Raw genomic sequence first — 26,779 nt, 5'->3', positions numbered from 1 at the left:
TTCTCTCTGCTCTTCCCCCGCCCACACTCTTGTCTCTCAAAAATAATAAATAAAAATGTTAAAAAATTAAAAAAAAAAAAAAAAAAAGCTGATCTTGGGGTGAGGGTTCAGATCCCGTGTTGGGCTCTGTGCTGACGGTGTGGAGCCTGTCTCCATGTCTCTCTGCCCCTCCCCTGCTTGCTCTCTCTCTCTCAAAAATAAACATTAAAAAAAAAAAAAAAAGCTGATCTTGAGGATTCTGGGATCTGCGAGAAAGCTTTTTAGTCATTTTTTAAGCATCCTTTTAAATAAAGTCACCCTGCCCACATCCAGATTAAGGTACTCTATATTTTTTATTTTTATTGTTTTTAAAGTTTATTTACTGAGAGAGGGAGAGAGAGAATCCCAAGCAGGCTCTGCACTGTCAGCACAGAGCCTGATGTGGGGCCTGATCCCCACGAACTGTGAGATCATGACCTGAGCCGAAATCAAGAGTTAGACGCTAAACTGACAGAGCCACCCAGGCACCTCGGTACTCAATATTTTAGAGAGTATGGTTTTTATCATTTCCCACCATGTCTGCCTATCCACGTACATCAAGGCTCAGCTCAAATGCTCTCTCCTCAGGAGACCCTTCCCCTCCCATGTCTATTCTTTAACCCTTATTACATTCTGTGTTTAGGTAAATGTTAATCCTCCACTGAGAACAGGGGCTGCGTCTCAATCACCTTTCTCCTCCCAGTGGTGCCGAGCCAGTGCCCCGAGCACAGAGAGGCACCCGCTGCTCTCTGTGGAATTGCCTGCCTTTAGTCAGCCCATCCGTGGCTTCAAAAATCAAAGAACTAGGGACTTTACAATTATGCAACCCTAGAAGTGCTTTACAAGGATGATTTCTAACATTATTTATGTTTCAAATTTTATAATTAGCAGTTGCAGATCTGCCAGTGCAGAGTCCTGTGATCACAGAACTAAATTATCTCCACTTTTCACTTTGAAACTAAAGTACAGTAAGACACCCATTGCAGCTTGGTGTTTTGCATTTTGCCTCTTTCCCATCTGGCCCCTGCCCACACTAGATGCTGTAGCTCCTGACTCATCTTTTTATTTGTATGGTACAGAAATCTGCTTTTCCTAAAACGATGCCACATGGACAATTCCCAAGTAGTTTTCAGAGCTGTCTATGTGGACTGATTTTGCATCAATCAGAGAAGGAAATCGTGTGTTTCTGCGGGAATATTCTGTTCATTAGGGCTGGAGAGCCTGCCTCTGGTGTCACAAAGGGTGACCCTTTTAACAGGGTTTGTATTTTCTCACTCAGTTTGAGTAATATACGAGTAAGTACATAATGGTATTGAAGAGACCCTGGCAGCCAGAACTCCTAGCTGAAGAAATGCTGGTCTAGGAAAGGTAGCCCAGGCATTGATTTATTTTTTCCCCGCTGCGGAAAAGAAACCACCACATTCAGTAGAGTTTGGAAGGTGGTTGGTGAGCAGTAGGAAAGCCAAGTTCAAAACCAGGTTAAAAAACAGCCCCTTTCTCTTCTAGGCTTCATTTTCCACATCTTTAAAACAGTGTACTGAAGTTAGATTATTATAGGGTTCTTCCTTGAACGTTTTATTTTTCCTCCTAACAGAAATGCTAATATGCTGTCCAAATAACTACGAAAATGTTCTTAATGTCCGTCATTATTAACACGTAAAGGGGATTTGTTCTGGGGGGGTTGACCTTATGCAGCTCTAGGAAGTGGCAGAGCAGTCTCTGTGAGGCACATTGTCTGTCTCGTGCGGGAACTGGAAGCCCAGAGGACGGGCAGGGAGACCTCGAACAGAGATGCTGAACATCCAGGGGCAGCTGGGACAGTTGCAGCCCAGATGCGGATTCACACCAGGAGGTGGGCTTCTGGCTAAGCCACGTGGTGAGCTACTAAATGGCTACCGCCTCATCCGGGCCCCCCAGATCTTGCACAAGAATTTGTGGCTCACCCTGACTGGGAACGGAATTCTGGGAAATGTGGTTCAGGTTAGCCAAGTCGGTACCTTACAAAGCGCCACAGTGACTGTGCCAGGATGGCGCGACTCCAAATGAGCTTGCCTTTTTATTTTTACATGTTTTAATTCTTCACAACGAACGTGTATTATTCATATAATCTGAAAAAACATAAAGCTGTTCTCTTTGAGGCGGGGGAATAATCTTCCTTCGCTAAAAGGAACAATAAGAATTGGAGGTTCACTGTTGAGAGAGAAGATGCCATCTATTACACAGGTGAACATCAACAGCTCTTACCTGAAAGAAGGATTTACAAGATGCCCGTGTTTCAGTTCCTCTTTTGCCACAACTATTGACACTGGCTTTAAGCCCTAAAAATCCAGGTGAAGAATGAAGTACTAAGGAAGACCAGCTTCTCAATCACTGAGTGTCTTCAGTGCAGAAAAGTGCCCTGCGAACACACCATCTTTCCCGTAGATGATGTAACTGATGGAAACGTCGGAGCCTGGCCCTCCAGGAGTCTCTCCCTTCGGACGGCGAGATCCTTTTGCGTAGAGCACAGAAGCTTCTGCTGTGGTGCAGACCTTAAACACACTGAGGTTAAGGAGAAACTAATAAATACATTTTAACGCTTGCGTTGTACGAATGCTAAGAGTTAGACTGAGCGCTCCAGATTTGGAAAAGTGGGGTGGCCTCCTAGATGTCACCTACGGCCATGAGTATCTCTTTTCCAAGCGCCCTGGCGCTTTCCCCTGGGCCTTCCACTTGCAGTTATGCTACTGACAGATTGTTCACTAGAACCTCATTCCCCTCTCTCCCGCTCATGAAAACACATCAAAAAGCAAGTGAGCGAAAATAATATTGTAGGGATGACCTTTATTCAGTCTGTAGGAACTGAAAAGAAAAGGCAAACTTTGACATGTAAGCCATTATTTACAAAGTTGTTGTAATCCCACGTGTCACTGTGCTGTGAATTCTTTAAAAAAAATTTTTTTATGTTTGTTTATTCTTGAGAGAGAAATAGAGCACAAGTAAAGGAGGGGCAGAGAGAGAGAGGGAGGCACAGAATCCGAAGTAGGCTCCAGGCTCCGAGCCGTCAGCACAGAGCCCGACACGGGACTCGAACTCATCAACTGTGAGATCATGATCTGACCTGAAGTCGGATGCTTAACCAACTGAGCCACCCGGGCGCCCCTGTGGTGAAAGAATTCTGGTCTCCAAAACAGCAGACATGTAGGGGTGCCTGGGTGGCTCAGTCGGTTAAGTATCTGAATCTTGGTTTTGGCTCAGGTCACAATCTCATGGATCTGACAGTGCGGAGCCTGCTTGGAATTCTGTCTCTTCCTCTCTGCCCCTCCCCTGCTGGCTCTCTCCCTGTCTCTCTCTCAAAATAAATAAACTGAAAAAACACCAAATAAACAGTACGCATGTAAACTGGCCTGGTACTGTGTGTGTGTGGGAAGACGTTAGAGCTAGTTCTAGGTACGTCTTTTTCATCTCACCCGAGAAAAATTAGTGTTTTATGACAATACTGAATATTCGTACATGTGTAAAATTTCTAGATAGCTATCCCTATCTATCTAGATACTATCTATCTGGGGTACAAAATCAAAAAAATCTTGAAACCATCAACCTAAAGGAAGTGAACCTCATTCTCTTCATTTAAATGCCAACTTTAGAGGGAGTACTTGAAGTATTAGGAGATGAAAGAAGATAAAAGCCCAATGCTTTTCCTACTGATTAATAAAATCCCAAATAAAAGCTACGGTAACAGTTGGTAATCAATGTAAAAAAACAGAGAGGAAACGAGAAGACAGTATTGGAACGAGAACAGCATCTTGCAGCTAACGATGCAGCGACCACTACCCCCCCTCGTACACACCCCCATGTATAGGTGGTAGTTGTCACATAAGCCTCACACCAGTTCAGGGAAGAGAATGTAACAAAATGGACAGCCTCTTGGCATTTTGATGTGGCCTTTAGCATCTGTTCTCTTAAAAGAAAAACAGGCAACTCATTTTATAGCTGACCCGAGAGTATTTAGGGACAGGAAAGACACATGCGAGGCTAGAATCATCTAGTTATACAGGAGCCACAACTCCAGGATGGAAAAGCAGTGGGTCCCCAGGAATGATGACATATGGCACAAGCAGCCACTCAGAAGTCTCAGGGGCCATGTGGTTTGGGGCCCGGTGTTTACCAAGGCAGGAATACCATCATCATTTAAGTCCACACTGTCCTAAGGGAGTCACAGTGAAACAAAGCCATAGGCACCGGGAGGAAGTATAATGAGCCCACCCAGAACAGGACAGAAGTTTCTATACCTTTCTAAACCGGTATGCTTAGGAAGGACAGAATCAGCAGTCATTTATGAGTATTAAAAAACAAACACTCACTGGAAACATGGATGAACCTCGAAGACTTTATGCTAGGTGAAATGAGCCAGTTGCAGAAGGACAAATATTGTATTGTTCCACTTGTATGAACGGAGACAGAGACTGAAAGTGGCATGGTGGCCGTCAGGGGCTAGGAAGGGGGACGGGGAGTTACTCTTTAGTGGGGACAGTTTCAGTCTGGGAAGATGGCAAAGTTCTGGAGATGGGTGGTGGTGACAGTTGCACAACCATGTGAATATCCTTAACGTCACTCAAGTACACACTTAAAAATGGTTAGAATGGTACACTTTATGTTGTGTGTATTTTACCACACACAAAAGCTTTTTAAAAATCACTAAGGAAGTCCATATGGAAAATGAAAAACTGAATGTGAAAAAAAAAAAAAGACAAAAAAGGTTTTGTTTTGTTTTTTTTTTTATCAAGAGAGAAATACCTGGCTCCAAGCTTAAGGCCTAGATTGCAGACAATAACGATGAGTCCTACCACGCAGTTTTGAAGACACGGTCACACAGGCCACCTTGTAGCTCTCCGCGTGATGCCTAGCTCTTCGGCACTCCCCAGTACTGAGGAAGGGTCTCTTTTCTTCAGCTTGGCTCAGCCCTGTCATTCGTAATAGACAAACGAGAAGTCCCAGAAACCTGTTCTATTTGGGAAGGCTTTCTTTTGTTCTAGGCTTCGGTGGTTAATATGCTTGACAAATTTCAGAGTCTCTCTATCTCTGTAGACCAGTGCCAAAGAGTTGTTTTCCGGATTCACTGTTAGCAGCTGAAATAAGTGAATACAGTGTCACATCAGAGCACAGAACTTGTTCTCAACTCTTTTCCTCAACGATTCACCACGGAACAGATGGTTTTCACATCATGTACTCAGACTGGTGACAGGGGATCTGTTAAAAGATCCTTTATGAGGAGGCGCTGTTGCTCTAGCTGTCAAGGCATTTCCCAACGGACCCCATTCCCATACATACCCAGAAAGGTTCTACCTCCTGCGTTTATTCCTTACTGTATCCAAAGATTTCATGGGAATGCACCATCAACTCTTAACTTCTATGGAATTTCTCAATAGGGTAGAATAAATGCCTAGTGATTACCCTTTGGCATTTTTATTCCTTGCTGAGTACTTACTACTAGAAATCAGAACCAGTGCCAGGCAGACCATCATGCATTTATCAGCTAAGGACACTGGCAGAAGGTCATAAAAATTGGGTGTGTGAAGAATGAAAGCTTCCTTAAGAAGTAAGAAGGATAGTTTGCTATCAGAAGCAACTTACCTCTTCATCTTCACCTTTGGCAATGTAGGAAGTAAAGCCGCCATATTCTGGCTCCCAGCCTTACAAAGGGAAGACAAACAGCATTCAGAAAGCTTTTCCTACAAGACTTCCATCATCTACTTACATCGCCCATACCAGGCTGCTCTACGACTGGGGGATCTGGGACCTCAGTGATAACCAACTCTATGGCTTATAAGACGGAATTTACTGTTCAACCAACATCAAATAAGGAGTGAAAACTAAGAATTAAATGTAAAATACACCTGGAAGGAAAATTACATAAAAGATGTAGATCTGAGTGGGCGGGAGGGTTCTTGGAGGGAAACTGTTTTGGTCCACATCCCCCATACCTTAGTCACAGATAGAAATCCTCTGAGTTGGGGAGACTGAAGTTCATGACCCCCAAGATCCCTTCCAACAGGGTGCCTCTGTGATCTGTGATCCTGGCCAAGGTACATCACTTCTGAATTGGGTCAGGTGGAGAGCATCACCGGGAGAGACTGCCCCTCTTATGGAAACAGCTCACTGGTTTCCATAAGTTACTTCCTGACTCTTACCTTCACAGCCACAGTAGAGAAGTAAATCCAGGGCAAATTCAGTCTTGCTGTTGTCATGGATCAAAGTGTAGTGACCAGTCTTCCAACGCCTCAACTCCCCCTGGCATGTGGGAACACTTGAGTCTAAGAAAAAACCATAGAAGGCCAGAAAAAATTTAAAATAACTTGATACAACTGCTAGATTGCGAGGGAATAGTAAGCAGGAATGATCCAGCACTAAAGCAAAATCATTCCCATAATGATTTCTGACCTACTGACCTATTGTTCTGATCTATTACTGAACCAAACTAGCCTTAACAGTGACTGTCAGAAATGTACCATGTCTGACTGTTGGCGGGGGGGACGTTGATGCTCTCTTTCTTTACAGTTAGTTTCAGATAGAATATTTAGCTGCCAAAATAAAAAAAAATTATAACATGAATAAATACTATAATTTTAAACAGACTGCAGGGGTGCCTGGGTGGCTCAGTTAAGCGTCCGACTTCGGCTCAGTTTGTGATCTTACGGTTTGTGGATTTGGGCCCCACATTGGGCCCTGTGCTGATAGCTCGGAGCCTGGAGCCTGCTTCGGATTCTGTCTCCCTCTCTCTCTGCCCCTTCCCTGCTTACGCTCTGTCTTGCTCTCTCTCAAACATACACATTAAAAAATAAAAATAAAAAAAAATAGATTGCCCTACCTCCTGTTTCTCCTTTATTAACATCCTGTCTCAGTGTGATTTACTTGTTACAATTGACAAGCTGATACTACACATTATTATTAACTAAAATCCATAGTTTACATTAGGGTTCACTCCTGGTGCTCTACATTCTATTGGTCTTGATAAATGAGTAATGTCGAGTCTCCATCATGACAGTATTGGACAGAATTGGTTTTAATGCCATAAAACCCCCTGTGCTCTACCTAATTCATCCCTTCGTTCCTCCTAGTGCCTTCCAACCACTGATCTGACTCTCTCCTTAGTTCTGCCTTTTCCAGAATGTCATAGAGTTGGAATCATACAATAAGTAGCCTTTTCAGACTGGCTTCTTTCACTCAGTAATAGCACTTAACGTTCCTCTGTATCTTTTCATGGCTTGATAGCTCATTTCTTTTTAACTTCATCCTGTTGTGGTTAGAGAAGACACTTTGTATGATATCTTAAAAATTTAAATAAAATAAAGATAGGGGCGCCTGGGTGGCTCAGTCGGTTGGGCATCCGACTTCAGCTCAGGTCATGATCTTGCAGTTTGTGGGTTCGAGCCCCGCGTCGGGCTCTGTGCTGACAGCTTGGAGCCTGCAGCCTGCAGCCTGCTTCAGATTCTGTGTCTCCTTCTCTCTGTCCCTTCCCCGCTCGCTCTCTCTCTTTCACACAAATAAAAAATAAACATTAAAATTAAAAAAAATAATAAATAAATAAATAAAATAAAGATAAAGTCTATTTGATATTAGTATAGCCATTCCTCCCTGCTCTCTTTTGGTTACTACTTGCATGGAACATCTTTTTCCATCCTTTGATTTTCAATCTTTTTCTGCTTCTGGGATCTCAAGCGGGTCCCTTGTAGATAGCAGACAGTATTTTTTTTTAAAGAAATTCTTTTTTTTTTTTTTTTAAACATTTTTAAAAGTTTATTTATTTTTGAGAGACAGCAGGGAAGGGGCAGAGAGGGGGACAGAGGACCCAAAGCGGGCTCCACTGACAGCAGTGAGCCCCATGTGGGTATCAAACTCATGAACCTCAAGATCATGACCTGAGCTGAAGTTGGATGCTTAACAGACTTAGCCCCCGAGGCGCCCTGACAGCAGATAGTTGAATCATGTGTTCCTGTCTGTTTTGTCAATCTCCTTCTTTTGATAGTCATTTATATTTAAAGTAATTACTAATAGAGCGGTGCCTAGGTGGCATAGTTTGTTAAGCATCGGACTCTTGATCTCAGCTCAGGTCATAATCTCGCAGTTTGTAGTTTCGAGCGCTCCATCAGGCTCTGCTCTGATGGTGCGGACACCGCTTGGGATTCTGTCTCCCCTTCTCTGTGCCCCTCCCTCGCTTGTGCTTTCTCTCTCAATATGAATAAATAAAACAAATTTTTAAAAATAATAATTACTAATAAAGAGGGAATTAATTCTGTCATTTTGCTATTTTTAAAATATTTTTATTTTAGAGAGAGAGACAGCATGTGGCAGAGGGGCAGAGGTAGAGAGAATCTTAAGCAGGCTCATGCTCAGTGTGGAGCCCAATGTGGGGCTTTATCCCATAACCCTGGGATCATGACCTGAGCTGAAATCAAGAGACGCTCAACCCACTGAGCGACCCAGGTGCCCCTGTTTTCTAAATGCCTTATAGCTTTTTGTCCCCCATTTCCTGCATTCCTGTCTTTTGTACTTAATTGGTTTTTTGGCATTGAAACATTTAAATTACTTTCTTGTTTCCTTTTATGTATATTCTATGGCTATTTTCTTTGGTTATCACATGGGTTACGTTTAACATCCTAAAGTTATAAAGCCTCTAATTTGAACTTAGGCCAGTTTAATAAAATATAAAAACTCTGCTCCTTTATAGCTTGGTCCCCACCCTTTTAAGATGATAAACTTTGCAAACAGTTACTTTTCATGTTTACCTTTTGTATTCCCTGCTCTGCTTTGGTCCAGGGACTTCCATAACAGTAGATGCTTGGTAATAGAATAAAGCATCTTTTGGCCACCTATATAGATTTTTTTTTCCTAAGCTGTAGGTTCCCATAAAAATGAAACCAAAAGGAATAGAGGCAAACAAATACCTTTTTAAACAGCCCCTGAGGCTCCACTGATCTTTACCTGATTCCTTTTAGGGTCCAAGTATAGATGCCACTTTCAATTATCAAGGAAAGCCAACCTCTATCTTAAAGAAAGGCCATCTTGGGGCACCTGAGTGACTCAGTCACTTAAGTATCTGACTTCAGCTCTGGTCATGATCTCACAGTTCATGGGTTGGAGCCCCATGTCAGGCTCTGACAGTTCAGAGCCTGGAGCCTGCTTTGGATTCTGTGTACCCCTTTCTCTGCCCTTCCCCTGCTTGCTCTCTCTCTCTCTCTCTCTCTCTCGCTCTCAAAAGTAAAAAACATTAAAAAAAATTATTAAAGAAAGTGCTGTGTATTGACCAGTACAGGAAAAGCTACCTGGGTCTGGTGTTCTAAGTATCTGTGGTGACAAAAGCAACTGGTTAGTCCGTTTGGGAGGCCACAGAATCTGCATTACAATGCTTGTGGTTTCCCTGTCACAGTGCGGGGGGGGGGGGGGGGGGGGGGGGGGGTGTTGTTGGAGTTTGTTTCCATGGCGATCCCTCGTCTTTGCTGCATGGGGTCCTTCTCAAGAAATCAGAGCGGAAGCAGGGAGAGTAAAACTGAGGAGAGGAGTTGGGAAACAGATTTTCTCGACTGGTTTAGTAGGTACTGAAACATGTATGTTGAATTGGTAACTACTCAGTCACCAAATCCACAGAAGCCTTCCCTCTTAAATTTCCTATGTTTTTCTCTTTTTCATCTTGTTTGTAGATGATGAAAGACTTCCTCTACTTTTTTAAAAAATTTTAAAATTTTTTATTTTTTTAAAGTAATCTCCATAGCCAACGTGGGGCTCCAACTCAGGACCCTGAGATCAAGAGTCGCATGCTCTTGGGGTGCCTGGGTGGCTCAGTCGGTTAGCCGTCTGACTTTGGTTCAGGTCATGATCTCGCAGTTTGTGGGTTCGAGCCCCGCATCGGGCTCTGTGCTGATGGCTCAGAGCCTGGAGCCTGCTTCGGATTCTGTGTCTCCCTCTCTCTCTGCCCCTTTCCTGCTCCCACTCTGTCTCTCTCTCTCTCAAAAATAAACATTAAAAACAAAACAAAAAAAAGAATCGCATGCTCTTTCAACTGAGCCAGTCAGGCGCCCTTAGACTTCCTCTAGTTTTAATAATAATTTCCTCTGTCCATGTGCCCAAATGCAAACAAGTTTTTCTTAGCCTGCTATTGGTCCTTAGCAGACATAAGCTGCTCACCTTCCTCTCCTTGATGATGTTGTGTTTTAAAGCAGTTTGGGGCACAGCCAGTCCTATTTCTGTCCACTGTTCGTAAATCTTTAGCCTAGTAAAACATATGAGCTGCTCCTCCTATCTAGAATGTTCTTCCCATAGATCCTTGTTATTCCAATCTGAGCTTAAATAGCAGCTTCTGAGACAGGCTCTTCCAACTGCCCATTCACCTCAGAGGCCACTCGGTCGTTCCTCACACGTGACCCTACGAAAGTTTTCCGCATGGCACTTATCGTTATTTGATGTGTCCTTGTGGTTCGTGTACACGTTTAATCTTTGTCCTCTCCTACTAGAATATTAGCTCTAGGAGAGCAGAGACCTTGTTTGTTCTGTCCTCCAGTTCCTGAAACAAGCCTAGCATAGAGCAGATGCGCAAGCAATATTTGTTGGGTGAATAAATGATTGACTAGTGAGTGCTTAATGGTACACAAGGACAAATCATTTCGACAGCTTACCTCTCTTGGCTTCGTTTTCCTCGGACTCTGGGTCTGTCTGTTCACTGCTCTGTTGGCTGCTGTGGCTGACGGCTGTCTGAGGACTCTGGGGCCCAGGGGAGCTATGGCTAGTCCCTTCTTCAGTGTGATCAGCCGCAGAGGTGCCTTCGCCCTCCTTTTTGTCCTCCACCTCATCTTCCTCTGAAGGGGCCAAGAAGTGGAGTTTCAGGCCTGTGAAGTTGGAGAGCAGCAAGAACAGAGCCTCGGAGCGAAATAATTCCATGCAGTCCTTCAGGATGTTGGGAAGCTTGCTCTCCTCCGCTTTCTCATAAAACCTGGAAAGCAGCGATGCCAAGTTGTTCATCCAAGCCACAGACGTAAATATCACGCATGGAATAAAAGCTGATCATTAGCTTTGTACCCCGCTGCCTAAACCTTGGCATAGCTCACTGAATCACCAGTTGTTCTAACAGTGAGGTTCTCTCGGGGCCTGCTACCAGATGGCCGTGGAGATGAAACACCACCGGGGCCAATGTCCTATTATCGGAGGTGAGCCTGGCTGACCAACAGGCAGGTGCTGAATGCAAATGTCTTGGTTCTACCTTTTGTTAGGGGGACCTCGGCTGCTCCATTTCACATCTCCTTTCTCCAAAGCCTCACAGACCTCTGCAAACTTCTCAGGCTGGAAAAGGAGCACAGAAAAAAAACAGTCAGGGACTCTCCCTGTAGTCCCACACCTGGTCTTGCAGCTGGAGCAGCTCTGCAGAATCATTCTGGCTGATTCCTAAAAGGGCCAGCCGACACTCACCCCCCCACCCCAGGCCTGATACAGTGAAGCCAGAACAAAGACTGGATAAATCATCAGCATGCTTTAGCCAAGAGATTCGAGTGTTAATCTGGACTATCTCCTTTAGCAGTTGTAGGTCTTATGTCAAATTGCTCAACATCTCAGTCGCCTGCATTTATAAAATGAAGATCACAATACAGACTTCAATCCAGAACCTATGAGGGGAAAAAAATTAAGCTGCAAAACAGCCAATGTCATTACAACGAAAATCTCTTGCAGGCCTCACTTTTATTTAATCAGCCTTATAAATATAGTAAGCCACGAACAGAGCAAGAAGCTGAATAATCTGTTGAAATATGCTCAAGAGGCTTTCTCTATAGTTGTTTAATGTAGCTTCCCAAGGAATGTTCTCAACACTGCAGTCCTATCGGCTGTAAAACAGGAACGAGGATCACAAAGCCTGATTTAGGTAAGCTCAGTAAAATAGGGTCAAACAAGTTTATTTAGTATGCTTCTCAAATTCCTTAATATGCTAATGTCAGCTTTAAAATTCTGAGAGAGAGAGAGAGAGAGAGACAGAATGTAGCGTCTCAACCTTTATCTTTCTCATGGAGGAACAGCTCTTGGGACTGCGCGTGGGGGGGGAGCAGGATCACTGTGAAGCACCACACCAGCATCCATGATCTCATGTGGCCCTCACAGTAACTCTTCAAGACGAGCAAGGCAGGTCCTATTGCAGTTTAATTGATGATGAGATGGAAGCTCAGAGAGATTTAGTGATTTGCTCGGGTTAGTAAAACCATAGAGCCAGGACATGAACATAGAGTCCTTCTGACTTCTGATGTAGTTCCCTTGCCACTGAAATGGGCTACCTCATCCTTGTCAAATGCTCGTTAATAGGCGTTGACCAATTAATAATCTCTCTACTAAAAGCAATGAGCTTATAGTGAACCATATTCACCAAATGAATAGGAAGGAAAATACATACAACTCCCTCTCAGCCTAGAGGCTAGTTGTGTGTGTGTGTGTGTGTGTGTGTGTGTGTGTGCACCATTAAGATTTTAGAAAACTGGGGAACACCCAAGGGACTCTTAACCCACTAAGCATATAACTGCTACCTATGTCGGCTGCTAGTACTGCTTCCATATTTTATTTGAAGAAGAGCGTGATAAAAATATTCTAATCAAGAATAAAACAAAAAAACTCCTTTAATGATGCCTATGCACCCACCCAAGAAGAGAGACAAAAGCAGAAGTTGTTAGAACAGTGAGATTTTGTTAGGATGTCCCCAAGATATACTGGACAGGATATGCTGGCTTACCTTAAGGAACTCCTTTAGGAGGATTTCGGACCTTTCTTCAAACTCTTCTTGAATTTGAACTTGGTAATCCATGTCCAGATAAGTAGGGTTGATCCAATCATATAAAATTTCATGCTTAAAAGAAGGAGCAGATGCCAAATATGAGTTCACAGTTCTTATTGCTTTTGCACTTATGTCATTTCATAACAGTAAAATATATGCAAATCCTCACTCTATAATTTCCTCCTTGTTACACATAAAAGTGCCAGAAAACTCTGCCTGAGAAAAGATACTATCAAAAGTTTATCCAAGAAGAGCGGAAGAGCAAACGTAAAGTCTAGTTTCATTACCAGGAAAACAAATGACATGCTACAGCTTCTAGAGAAGAGGCCCGACAACCGGCATTTATCCTTACATCTTGTGGGATGTGCGGGCTCCGAGGTACAAGTGGTTCAAAGTAGTTGGGGGGTCTGGTCAGTGAAGGACCATGAAACCAGCCGCTTATAGACAAACGTGACTTTTCTTCAGACAGGACTTCAGACACCTGAAAAGAAAGGCCAGCAGCACATGAATGAACACACCAGATAAGGGGGAAGGTCACCAGCCAGGGTGCACTGACTTCCAGATCCATCACAACGGATGCGGGCACCATCTGGCCACAGGGGTCCATCGGGAAGCTGTCACGTTTTGTTAACGGGGAACTAAAAAGTATGATCCTTACATTCTATGTATTTGTGGTTTACAACCGTTACCTGGTGAAAGGATACTGGAGACACTTCAAAGAAAACCAGTGTGTTCCACGAAGGGATAAGAGACTTGACAATCTGCTTCGGCTGAAAGTGTTCTGCACCAGAAGAGAAAACAACCACAAATGTGGTTTCGTTATCGTTAACCAATTCCAGGCCGCCTTGTTTCACTCCGACAATTCTCAGATTTCTAGGGGGAACTAGACGTACCCTGCAGATCCAAAACCACCACCCCCTTCCATCTGTCTCCCTCATACTTGCTGGTTTTGCTGGGTGATATCTGTTCTCACTACGCCATCCCTCTATTATTGATGAGAGCTGGAATAAATTCGGAAAGTTTTCCAGAGTCAACATCTGGTGTTGGTCCTTAGAAAACAGCCCTGGCTTCCTGTCAGATGGATTCGCCCTGGCAGACCGACGGTGCCAGGCGAATGTACACGCACTCTACCTTTCCGCGGTCAGTATTCAGAAGTAGGGTCTGCCGAGTCCTGTTAATGGACTCTATCTCTGGAGTAATGACGACTCGAAGCACAACTCAGAGGCAGCTGTCAGGGCCGACATCCCTTCCCCTGCGGTTGTCACCCCACTGAATGGCTTCCGCCTCCTTAGATGAGTACACATGTTGTATGTAAGAACTCAGAAGTGGCTAGTGCCGAGGAGCATGCACTTGTCTTACCATCAACGTCGTACAGGTCCAGGGTGCCCCCCAAACTCCTGTCCCAGGGAGGAACCAGGTAAAGAATGAAGGCGATCCGGCGCCCTTCCAGCTCGTCGTCGTGGCAGAGGAGGGCATCTGCAATAGTGCAACGCACACTTTAACGTCCCGCACCGCAAGGAGCAGCTCCAGGAGCAGCTGGAGCTGACTGGATCCAGCATTTAGTATCAGTCCATTTGATACTCATCTGTAATGTGAACTCCTCCAGCTGTAAAATGACACTTATTCTCCTGGTTTATAATTGGAGACATAAAACGGGCAACACGGGGGACTCCAAAAGCACTGAAGGGCACATATAGGGACAGACCCCAGAGAGAATCACTAACAGTATTTTTGCATATATTCTTCCAGTATTTTTCCTACATACATTTGCTTTTAAAAAAACAGTATCCTACAGTGGTCATTTTGTGGCCTTTTGATTACATGGTAAGTGTCCACATCAGTATACACACCTGTCATGCTTTTTAATGGCCACGTAGTATACCATATGGATTATGAATTATCTTCCTTCCCCTTTAATCTTCCACTCGTTAATTAAGTTGTCTCCATTTGCCTTAATGAACATCACTGTACATAGACCTTTTGGTACTGATTCCCATTTATTTCTTGAGCTAAAACTTCTAAGGGCCATTTGGTGGAACTGAACAAGGCAGGCATCTGTGTAGGGCAGGGGAGGGAAGGCATGCTATGGTGAACTGAGGCTGTTCACACATGGAGGGATCATGATCGACTGATAAAGAAATCTATTGAAGATAATGGAAGCCATGGTTCTTACTGCTGAGGTAGGAAATTACAAATACGGAAATGGCAAAATCTGGGATAAACCTAAAGTGTTGAATTACAACTGCAGGAATCAACATGAATTGAGCTTCCTATATGTGTAGATGTTTATATAGATATTTAGATATCTACATATTTCTACACGTTGAAACACACAAAAGTGTAAATGCACGTGTGTGCACATGTGTGTGTGTATATGTGCATATGTGTTTGCTGCCTCTTTTCCACTGAAAGGCCTGGGAGCGGTGACACCCTAACAGCAAAAACACCTACAGTCCAGATCTTGATTTAAACAAAAATTTTTTTTTAATGTTTATTTATTTTTGAGAGAGACAGAGACAGAATGCGAGTGGGTTAGGGGCAGAGAGAGAGGGAGACGCAGAATCTGAAGCAGGCTCCAGGCTCTGAGCTGTCAGCACAGAGCCCAACGCGGGGCTCGAACTCACAAGCTGTGAGATCACGACCTGAGCCAAAGTTGGACGCTCAGCTGACTGAGCCACCCAAGCACCCCTTGATTTTTTTCTTTTTTAATGTTCATTTATTTTTGAGAGAGAGAGAGGTAGAGAGAGAGGGAGACAGAGGATCTGAAGTGGGCTCTGCACTGACAGTAGTAGATGTGGAGCTCCAACTCGCGAACCGTGAGATCATGACCTGAGCTGAAGTCAGATGCTTAACCGACTGAGCCACCCAGATCTTGATTTTTAAGCATCATTCTTCACTAAAAGGAACTAGGGTTCTTTGGAAGAATGGCCAACTCTGGATCTAGAGCAGGGGAAATGTAAGATAAGCCTGGAAAATCTTGTTTTGCTAGAAAGTAAGATATATTAAGAATGATGGGGACACATCAAAAGGACCTGAAGTCAGTTTAAAGGGGCTCCCCTTGATCAAATCAGGGACAATATGAGCATCAGTATAATGACAGCAACTGCTTATAGCCCATTACATAAGCAGTAATCCATAAATCCACACCGACATAAATACATGAATAAATAAATGGGAAAAGGGGAATGTTTCCTTTACAGTAGAATAACTAATAAATGTAAAAGAAATGATTTTTTATTGAAAAATATCCCTGTTTGGCAACTAGCAAGAAATATCAGAGGATGCTGGGGCACCTGGGTGGCTCAGTCGGTTAAGTGTCCAACTTTGGCTCAGGTCATGATCTTGTGGTTTGTGGGTTTGAGCCCCGTGTTGGGATCCATGCTGACAGCTCAGAGCCTGGAGCCTGCTTCGGATTCCATGTCTCCCTCTCTCTGCCCCTTCCCCACTTGTGCTCTGTCTCTCTCAAAAATAAACATTAAAAAATTTTTTTTAATTAAAAAAAAAAAAAAAGAAAAACCTGACATTAGCCACCACCTTAATTAAGTAATCAGAGTTAGTATCACTAGACTATGACACACAGAAACCACATACCACTTGAGAAGATGCAGTAAAAAAAAAAACAAACAAAACAACCCCACATAATTAATTTTGTAATATTCCTACCAAAAACACACGGCTTGAATCTAATCATGAGGAAGCATCAGACAAACTCAAACTGAGGGAAGTTTTACAAAATGACTCCTCTGTAAACCTTCAGAAGCATTAAGACAATGAAAGTCAAGGAAAGACTGAGGGAGTCCAAACAGGCATGACAACTACATGCACGGTGCAATCCTGGACGGGATCCTTTGAACATGTATTTTATTTATTTTTTGTTTATTTATTTTTGAGAGGGAGCGAGCATGGGAGGTGCAGAGAGAGACAGGGGGACAGAGGATCTGTAGCAGGCTCCGGGTGACAGCAGAGAGCCTGGTGCGGGGCTTGAACTCACGAACTGTGAGATCATGACCTGAGCCGAAGTCGGCCACTTCAAGCGACTGAGCCACCCAGGCGCCCCTAGATCCTTTTGCAATCAAGGACCAAATAATAGAACTTGAATGGAGCCTGAGGATTAGATGGGAATCATGTATTAATCTCAACTTCCTGATTTTGATGGTTTATCATTATCATACAGGAGAATGTCCTTGTTGTAGGAATCAGTTGGGGGTCATGGGGCAGAACGGCAACCAAGTCCAACAGGAAATACGTTATTTGTACTATGCTTGCCACTTTTCTAGAAGTTTGAAGTTATTTCAATTGAAAAGAAAAAGTTTTTTTTTTTTTTTAAAAAGGGCGTATGATAGGACTCTTCCTGTGTACCACTCAGTTACCCTCAAAAAGTTGCTACCAATTTATACTTCCCCCAATTATACTTTATATTGTGTGAGAGTAAACCCAAATCAAAACTGGACTCAGGAACACAAAACAAAATACTTTTTCTTGTAGACAAAAAAACCAAACATGTTTTCAAAAAGACATTTACATGCCCCCAAAGGGAACTGGTGACAATGGATCCCTCTGAAGAGATGGGGGACAAAAAGAAAGGGAAGGGGACTGTCAAGGTTTATGCTGTATCCTTCTATATTGAGGTTTTTTCCCTTAAGAATGTGGTTCTACGAGTTTACAACATCACCTCTGAGTTTCCTGATACTGTACACAAAGCGGGTGTGCATGTGCAATGTCAGCATTTTCCGGAAAATATGGTCAACAGTTTTCATATTTCCACCAAAGACAACCCCTGCCTTATTATACCTTCCAGGAAGGTGGGCGTTTCGGTACATGAGCCGGTCAAGTGTTCCTTACTGAGCAGATTCTAACGCTACGCGGGGACACGCAGCCCAGGATTCTGGCACACTGGTGCTATCTTCTTGCCACTGTTAGTTAAAGCCTTTAAGACTTCCAGATGTCAAGGGCTTTATCTTGCTTACCAGAGAATTCATATTTAGCACAGGACATGTCAATAGTTGATTCCAGGTCAATCTTGGAAATGTCAGCAAGCCAAGTCCGGAAATCTTCAAACAGAACTTTCCTAGAAATGTAAACAAAGATCACTTGTTAGGCTGCAGTGAGGCCTCCATTTGGATCTAGGCCACAACTTCTTTTTCCTGGAGGCTGCAGTTTATTCTTTACTTTAAACTTGCACAGTTTAGGACTTGGAACTGAAATAAAGAGAAATAAATGCTAATCTATCTACTGTAGTCTTTTTTTCTCTGTTTTCTCTGTTTTCTTCCTCTTAAATTTATGGCATGCCCTATCATGGCAGTGATTTGGCCTCTGTCATAATTTATTGCACTGATGTTCCATTCCGAGGTTACTGATTTTTAGATATGTTCTTCAGCACTAAAAGCGGCTCCACTGTTTAATGACCACTTGGGTGACGCTGTTGTAGATTAAAAACTTTAAGTTGCAATAACGGTCTATATTATGCTAACTATGTGGCACTCAGGAAAATCTTTCGTAGAAGTTCTTTTTTTTAATTTATTTTTTAATGTTTACTTTTGAGAGACAGAGAGAGAAAGAGAGAATGGGAGAGGGGCAGAGATACAGAGACACAGAATCTGAAGCAGGCTCTAGGCTCTGAGTTGTCAGCAGAGCCTGACGCAGGGCTCAAACTCCCGAGCTGTGAGATCATGACCTGAGCCAAAGTCAGGTGCTTAACCAACCAAGCCACCCAGGTGTCCCTTTCATAGAGGTTCTGATGCTAGCAGGATACCACTAAAAGATGCCGACCATTTCCATTTACCACCTAATGTGGTTCTTTGTACAGAAATCTCTTTAATACGATTTATAACTCATTCAGCTGATCAACTTTGAAATTCTGTTAATCTCGATGAATTTATATCATTTTGAAAGGATTTACATTAGTTCACATTTTGCACACACAGACAATATTTTGGGGATCCTCTAAGTCCAGATGTACACAATTGAAATTCCCACCAAATGCAATTGTGCTATTCATAAATATCAAGTCTTCAGGCTGATCTGAGATTTTAATACTGAGTACCTCTTCTGCACTATACATTACCAAACCAAAAAATTTCTGTAAACTACTGTGCTACGTTAGTTCACCCAGAAGTGCCACATAACTTTAAAAACAGTTGCGAATTACATGGAATGAGCCAGCAGAGCAAAGTGCTGAACCAGGCTTGAGATGTGGGTGGCAAACATTTCTGCAAAGTCTTGATGCTTTAAACAACTATTACCAAAGCCTTAAATCCTTCTTTTACTGGTAACATTGGCTTCCTCAAGTTTATTCCATAAAAAGCCCTTCCTCTAGTCACTCTGTGAGGGTGTCACGAGGACAGGGTTATTTTCTGTCATTATTCTCACTTGTTAATTGTATTTAAGAGAGAAATTGCAGAATCCAACCGGGAAAGATAAAGGTCACCTTTCTATAAAGACCAAGGACTGCCGTCTCTCACACACTATCCAGCTGTTACCCTGTGTGTATAGAATGGAACCTCGGTCCCATAGGAAATGCTTACCAGAGGCGTGCTGTGAACTAATGAGATAATAATGCCTTAAAGCACGATCACCTCTCTTTGGAACAACGAAAGGTCTAAATAAATATGAAATGTTATGAGTTACAATTAATACATAAGCAATAGTTCAGGATTTGGAAGAAATAACAATCTGTGCAGACTGCCATCATATATAGAAATTCTGTATAGATGACAAAGTTATTACAAAGTAACACGTGCTAAGGGGCGCTTGTTAAGTGTCCTTGACTCTTGATTTTGGCTCAGGTCATAATCTCATGGTTCGAGCTCCATGTTGGGCTCTCCCCCCACCTCACTGCTGACAGCATGGAGCCTACCTGGGATCCTCTTTCCCTCTCTCTCTGCCCCTCCCCAACTCGTGTGCACATGCACTCTCTCTCAAATAAACTTAAAAAACAAAACAACCCCCCCCCCCCAAAATAACATGTGTTTATTGTAGCAAAACTTGGGGAAAAAACACTCCAGAAGTAAAAAAAAAAAAACTGTTAAAAAAAAATCTGAAATCCTACTAGCCAGATTTAAATAAACATCCCATTCTTCTGCCGTTCCGTTGGTATACACATAGCCAAATAGATATCTTTCTTAAAATCATTCACACTTTGTGTATTGTTTTAACATCTTTTCTTTTGACAAGTGTATTTCATTGACTCTAATATGCCTTTGTCTGTAAGAAGTAGTATTATTTTACATTTCACTTAAAAAAATGTTGCCAATTAAACTAGGACACCATTGTAATTAGTGAGACACTGGATCTCAGCAGTGCTAAAATGGGAAAAAAGAAAATGTATCTTAGAATTGGTGAAATAGGGTTTAACTTTATCATACTCGCATGTTAAAATTCACATATGTCATAGCCAACAGCTGTAGAGTTTTCCACTTTACATTTGTGCCATTAACTATGTAAATCTCAGTGCATGGCCATTTAATTTGTATATAGTTTTTCATTATTTTAAACAACATTACAACACATAATCTTCTATGGAATTTTTGAGCTCATCCTTAATTATTTTCTTGGGATAAGTTCTCACAAGTGGACTTACACTACAAAATAATAAGCATAATTTTTAGGGTTTTGATACATCTTTCAAAACCATCATCTAAGAAAGTCGGCAGCAGTGCATAAAGGGGTCTAAACGACTGTCAACACTGGGGTTTTGAATATTTGCCAACTTAATAGGTGAAAAATGCTTCCTGCAGTTGTCTCCTTGATTACTAACAAGGTTGAACATTTTATCATTGAGAAACTGGGCCCTGGAATCAGACTGATTTGAGCTTGTGTCTGAGCTCCCTCAGTTTTCATCTAGGAAGCCTTGAAGAACTTACTTCATCTCTCAGTCTGTTTCCTCCTCTACAAAAGCGTTATAATATTATATAATACTTCCCGCACCTGACAAATAGCACCAGTTGTTTACCTTAAAGCACAGATGTGAGGCTCTCTTCTCTTCTTCAAATCATCAGACTTGATCATAAAAAAGAGGAAAAAAAAAAGATTTCCTTCATAGATGAGACACACAGAGGAAAGCAGTTCAGTGAGTGCGCTGGTGGCATAGCATTGTGGGTAACAGCCCAGCCCTGAAGCCAGACTGCCTGGGTTTGACGTATGGTCTCTCCACGTGGCGGCTCTGCGACTCGGGCGACTTCCTTAACCCCCCTGTGACTTATTCAACAAATACTTAAACACTTGTGACAGTGGAGCTTATGTTATTTTTGAGGGAGACAGACAATAAACATACAAAGACAGTGGTCAGTATGAAAGAAGGGGACAAATGCGTGGGGAAAACCAGCAGGGTATGAGGGAGTAGGCATGCTCAAATGGGGAAGGGCTTCCAAGTACAAACACGGTGGCCAGGCTAGACCTCGCTGAGGGATGCATAGCCTTGAAGGAGGTTGGGAAACAGTCCAAGGGAATACCTAGGCACAGAGGATTCAAGGTCCTGAGTATGAAGCATTTCCTAGTCAAGAAATCCAAGGAGACTATGTGGCTGGAGCAGAGAGAGTACAGGGGAGAGTGGTAGGAGATGAGGCCAAGGAGGTAAGGGGTCACCTTAGAGCTGTTCTAAGCACTTTGGCTTTCTGACAAAGAAATGAGGAACCATGGGAATTTTTGAGCAAGGGAGTATTGGGATTAAATTGCTTAAATTGCTAAAAATTGGGATAAAATTCATGTAACATAAAATTTACCATCTTAACCATCCGGAAGTATGTAATACGGTGGGTTTTAGGTTACTCACCATGTTGTGCAACCACCACTGTTGGTTCCAGAACATTTATTATCACCTCAAAAAGAAACCCCGTACCCATCAGGTGGTCACTGCACATACCCTTCTCCCCCAAGTTCCTGGCCACTGCTAGTCTACATTCTGCCTCTCTACGTGGATTTGCCTATTCTGGACATTCCATATGGATGGAATCCTACAGTCTGTGGCCTTGCGTGGCTGGCTTCTCTCAGCACATTTCCAAGTCTCCTCCTCTCCTCCATGTTACAGCAGCATTACTACGTCATACCTTTTTCTGGCTGAATAATATTCCATTGTGCGGACAGACCACACTCGTTTGTCCATTTGTCAGGTGATGGACATTTGGGTTGATTCCACTTTTTGGATATTCCGAATAATGCTGCTATGATCATTTGTGTACTAGTTTTATGTGAACGTGTCTTCAATTCTTTTGGGTCCACTGTTGTTTTAAAATAACACAACGGCTATGACAGTGGAGCTGGGCAAGGGTAAAAGCAGGGAGACTGGTTAATAGACTGATAGAATAATCCTGATGAGAGACAAAGATGGCTTGGGCCAGGTGCTGGCTGTTGGCACTGGAATGGAAAGAAGTGGGTTTTTCTGGATAGGTTTTGAAGATAGAGCCTGCAGAATTTCCTGACACACTGGGTATGAGGGGAGAGAGGACCTTAAGGTTTTTTAAGCCTGGTCCCTTGGAAAGATCGAGTTGCCATTAACTGGGATGGGTAAAATCACAGGTGGAGCAGATTTAGGGGGAGAAGATCAGGAGTTTAGTTTTGGACTTAGGTGTGAGACACTGAACAGATACCCAAGAGTAGAGGCAAAGCGAGGGTCTCCCTGGAAATGGCCCAAGGGCAAAGCCCTAAAGTACTCCATCATTGAGAAGTCAGGTACAAAAGGAAAGCCTACCAAAAGAAACCAAGGACTTGCCAGGGAGGTAGCAGGAAGCCCCAAGGCATCCGGACAGTAGAGTGAAAATGTCTCCAGGAGAAAGGAGTAACATAGTAGCTCCAGTGCTGCTGGGAGGTGGAGTAAAATGAGGCCTCAAAACTGATGACTGACTGGATTTACTAACGTAGAAGAAGTCGAGAGTGAGCTTGACAAGTGCAGCTGCAGTGGAGTTGTAGGTGAAAGGCTGAAGAAAAGTGGGCTTAACAGAGAATGGGAGAAGACATATTTAAGAAAAGTACAGACAACTTCTAAGGAACTCTACTGTCAAGAGGAGCAGAGAGGGGCGCCTGTGTGGCTCACTCGTCCAACTCTTGATTTAGGCTCAGGTCATGATCCCAGGGTCAAGGGATCGAGCCCCATGCTGGCCTCTGCACTGAGCATGGAGCCTGTTTGAGATTCTCTCTAAAAAATTAAAAAAAAAAAAAAAAAAAAAAAAAAAAGAGCAGAGGACTAGGGTGGTGGTTGAAGGGCAAAGTCAGGTCAAGAGCACTTTTTTCTTAACATCTTTCTTTTATATGTCAAAGGGAACGATCCGGAAGAGAAGGAAAAACTGATGTAGTCCCCTCATCTGTAAAAGAGGAATAGTAATGTACCTCCTTCATAGGACTGAGGATTTAATGAATTAATAAAGTACTTAGCATGGCATAAAGCATGCACTCAATAATGTTTGTTCTGAAATATACAGAATATCAGGCAACTCTTAATGACATACTGTTCGGAAGGCTGGAAGGTATCATAGACTCAATTAAGGCAATTCATAGCACAAGCAAAGGGGATACAAAGTCTGAAGGGACAGAAGACTGAAAGCAGGTTTTATATTTACTGTCTTAGGATGAAGAAGTTCAGTCCCAAAGTGAGTATAAGTAAATATTATTCACAGCCCAGTAGAGTTCCATCAAACACCCATGTGATCTAAAGTTATCTTTTATTCCCCTCCTCATTACCCAGGGCCATTTTTATTATTTTCCCACTCACTGACTTTACAGTTAGAAGTATTTTCATCCACCAAACTGCATTAAGTAAAAACCAGCTTTATTTCTCAATTTTAGTAATCAGAGATGCATATGGCCCTAAGTCTAACAGAGATTTATTGTTATTGAAGTTGATATAATTACAAAGGCAGATCATTGTGGTTTTAATTAACCTATGTAACTTTACTAAGGATAAAAGCTTAATATTAACTGGATTTCCTGAATTATTAAGAGTTACATTGTGTATTTTATCATGTGGTTAATTCAATCATATGTGTAAGGCTCAAAGATAGACATACTGGGGGACACAATCAGCTCTAGTGCAAAAGAATAAAAGAGACAGAAATCCTGTTATTTACTTTCTTATCCCAGATAAAGAGGAATCAAAGGGTAAATGCAAAGAAAACAAAATAGGTCTTCATCTTTTTCATTTTATCCTGTGATTCTTGAGGGTTGATGTCCATGAAGTTTTATAAAGGATTTCTAAGAGTGATGTACACCATGTACTAAAAAGATATTCCCCCCAAAACTGGGGAAACCAATGATCTAGATTTCCATACCTAGACTAGGCCCCGTCTTCTAAGAGTAGAAAATCCAGCCATGAGTTTGACATGGTCTTTCCTGCCAAATTAAACCGTCCACCAAAAAAGGAATAGACCTAACTCTCCTTGGACATTCTGCAGTGAGCAACATGCTGCAATACATCATGCCACCTAAAATAAAGACATGAACTCAAAAATTTAAATGGTTATTATTTTCCAACATACAGTTCTCTTTAGCATATCAATCCCCAAAATGTACCTGATCCCCTTTGTTTATAATGTACTTAACTTACTGGCTTACTGTATTTCTTGACTATCTGTTGCCATCGTTATCACTTCTACTGTATTTTAGATTTTGAAGTCTTACAGGGCAGAGACTGTCAGAGAGTCCCAGGCAATAATTATAGCACCTAATACATTGTTAACACTCAGTAAGCTTATGTGAAATCAACGAATGTTTCTTACAATGTCAAGGCAAGGACCCTCCAAGGCAAACCCAATCTAAAACTTCAAGTCCAAAGGTAATGAATGGCTTTGTGGTCAATTAATTTCTGAAGTGGAAGAGTGAAAGGGACATAAATACCTGCTGGAACTTATATAAATCGTTATACTTTTCATGGAAGTCCAAGTTCAAAAGTTCCTTCTGAAGCCCTTCCAAAAAGTTTTGGCTTTGGATGAAGTCTGGGATCACGCAGTGAAGAAAGGGTTCCATGTCCATGACAATGGCCTCTGTTGGAAGGAAAACATTACTTGTGGCTTTTTCTCCTTTTATATTTTTGACCCCTAAGTGGTATAGCAGAAAGAATACAAAAGGGAATGGTTGTGAATTCTCAGAAATCAAGTAAGTAAAGTCTAAGATTTGGAGGAAGAATTATAAGCTCTCTCTTTTTTCTTTACGCATTCAATGCTACTTTTAAAAAATATTGTTCTTAAAATACTAATTCTTAAAAGGAGTACAGGTGATATCACTAAATTAAGGTTCGTACTCCTTTTTGAGTTTTAAAAAAAATGTTTACTTATTTTTGAGAGAGAGTGAGCAGTGGAGAGGCAGAAAGAGAGCGGGACAGAGAATCCAAAGAGGGCTCTGTGCTTACAGCAGCAACCCCAAAGCGGGGCTCAAACTCATAAACTGCGAGATCATGACCTGAGCCGACATCTGACGCTTAACCCACTGAGCCACCCAGGCTACCCGCTTTTTTGTTTCCGTTTCTGTTTTAGTTCAAAGATTAGCTATTGAACTGAATATATTTGATTCTTTACTGATTTCCCCCACACTTAAAATGAGAGTAGCAAATTAAAAAAAAAAATGAGAATAGCAGCTCGGCTCCACAGTTGGTGGGATCCCACCCCATGTCCAGCTCTGCACTGGACAGTGCTGAGCCTGCTTGGGACTCACTCTCTCTCTCTCTCTCTCTCTCTCTCTGCCCCTCTCCTACTTGTGCTTGCGCTCTCAAAATATATACATTTTTAAAAAGTGACAATAACAATAGTGGCTGGTGATTTTTCGTTGACCCTACTTTTTCTTTCCCCAAGTTACTGTTGGAGGAAGTTACAACATTCTTTTTTTTTTTTTTTTTTTTTTAATCAAGCATAACTTTCCGATGCCTTGATTTCTAGCTCAACATTTTACCCACTGCTTGTAATAATAGTCACCACCACCACGACCGACCACGTGCCAAACACAGTGGTGCTGTAGACGCACGACTTCACTTCATCTCTTCAGCAAGCTGTGGTAGACACTATCCCTATTTCCATCCTACAGCCTAGGATATTGACAAGTCCCTGCGTGTATAGAGCTATCCCTTTCTATGTGCATCCAGACACCCAGGACTCACCTCTTTAAAGTACTTAACAACTGAAAGCAAACTCATGGCAATCTCTAGAAGGGAAAGCATGATGCATTAAGCAGAATTCTTATCCCCTAAGGTGGTATCTGAGGCTGAGGCTGGAATCGTTCAAGGTGGGTTCCTCCCCTTGCTCAACACTTGTTTGCTTTCATAAGTCACGCAGTCGACCTATAGGCGTGTGAAAACGTTTAAGCGCAGGTGCCAGCTATCTGGCAGCTCACAACAAATGCTCTGGCTACGCTATTTTGGGATAAGCGATCATTGCCCTCGGAGGAACTACGAACTTGCATGCCCTCTGCTTCCCAAAACTCTCGGGCCTACGTTTCTTCCTCTTCTCAGATTTCTAAATCCGAACCGAACTTGGGATGATAGAGGATAGCAGGAGAGTCAGAGGTGGCCAAAGTCATACTGTCTCCAAGAGACTCTTCCCTTGTGGCCCCGCTGCCCAGGGCTCGGCTCGAGTGGCAGGACTTTCAGAGGCCCCCAGACCCCGCGCGGCAGCTCCCCCTTCACAGCACTCGGTTACCGTGACGGAACGGCGTCCTGCGGCTCCAGGCCTCAGACACCTGCTTTTTCAAGGTTTCTTCCGTGACAGCATCCGAAAACTCCGCTATCACCTCCTTCTTTCCCTTTTTCCCCGCACGGCCGGGGCCCGGCTCAGCTGGCCGTTTCCCATTCATCTTCTCTTAAGCTACAGACCCACGCCACACTGATTAAGCAGCTATACTTTCCTGGGCGGACTGCAATTCCCAGAATGCCCCCTATCCCGTGTTTCCCAGCGCCGCCCAATAGGAAGTGCGAAAGTAAGAGGAGGAGGAGCCCATTCCTGATTTACCAATGGAAATTCCAGATATTGCAGTCATCTCATCAGCGATTGGCCCAGTGGTGCTGGGCTA

The 26,779-nt window shown here is 42.8% G+C and overlaps 1 protein-coding gene across 1 annotated transcript; it reads right to left on the bottom strand.

Annotated features, from left to right (window-relative positions):
• Nucleotides 1-2,811: 2,811 nt before the first annotated feature.
• Nucleotides 2,812-26,639, bottom strand: OGFOD1 (2-oxoglutarate and iron dependent oxygenase domain containing 1). Its single transcript, XM_078438730.2, has 13 exons — nt 26,410-26,639; nt 24,620-24,765; nt 20,748-20,794; nt 17,764-17,864; nt 14,156-14,272; nt 13,486-13,577; nt 13,149-13,277; nt 12,755-12,868; nt 11,249-11,328; nt 10,668-10,981; nt 6,189-6,311; nt 5,632-5,690; nt 2,812-5,126 (listed from the first exon to the last, which is right to left on the bottom strand). The coding sequence occupies exons 1-13, from the start codon at nt 26,561-26,563 to the stop codon at nt 4,965-4,967; spliced, it is 1,638 nt and encodes a 545-aa protein (XP_078294856.1). The 5' UTR covers nt 26,564-26,639; the 3' UTR covers nt 2,812-4,964.
• Nucleotides 26,640-26,779: the final 140 nt, after the last annotated feature.

Source organism: Panthera onca, chromosome E2, assembly GCF_046562875.1.
Source record: "Panthera onca isolate mPanOnc1 chromosome E2, mPanOnc1 haplotype 2, whole genome shotgun sequence".
Taxonomy (NCBI): Eukaryota; Metazoa; Chordata; class Mammalia; order Carnivora; family Felidae; genus Panthera; species Panthera onca.
Note: the sequence above shows the minus strand (reverse complement) of the source record. Positions and strands in the feature narration are given on the sequence as shown.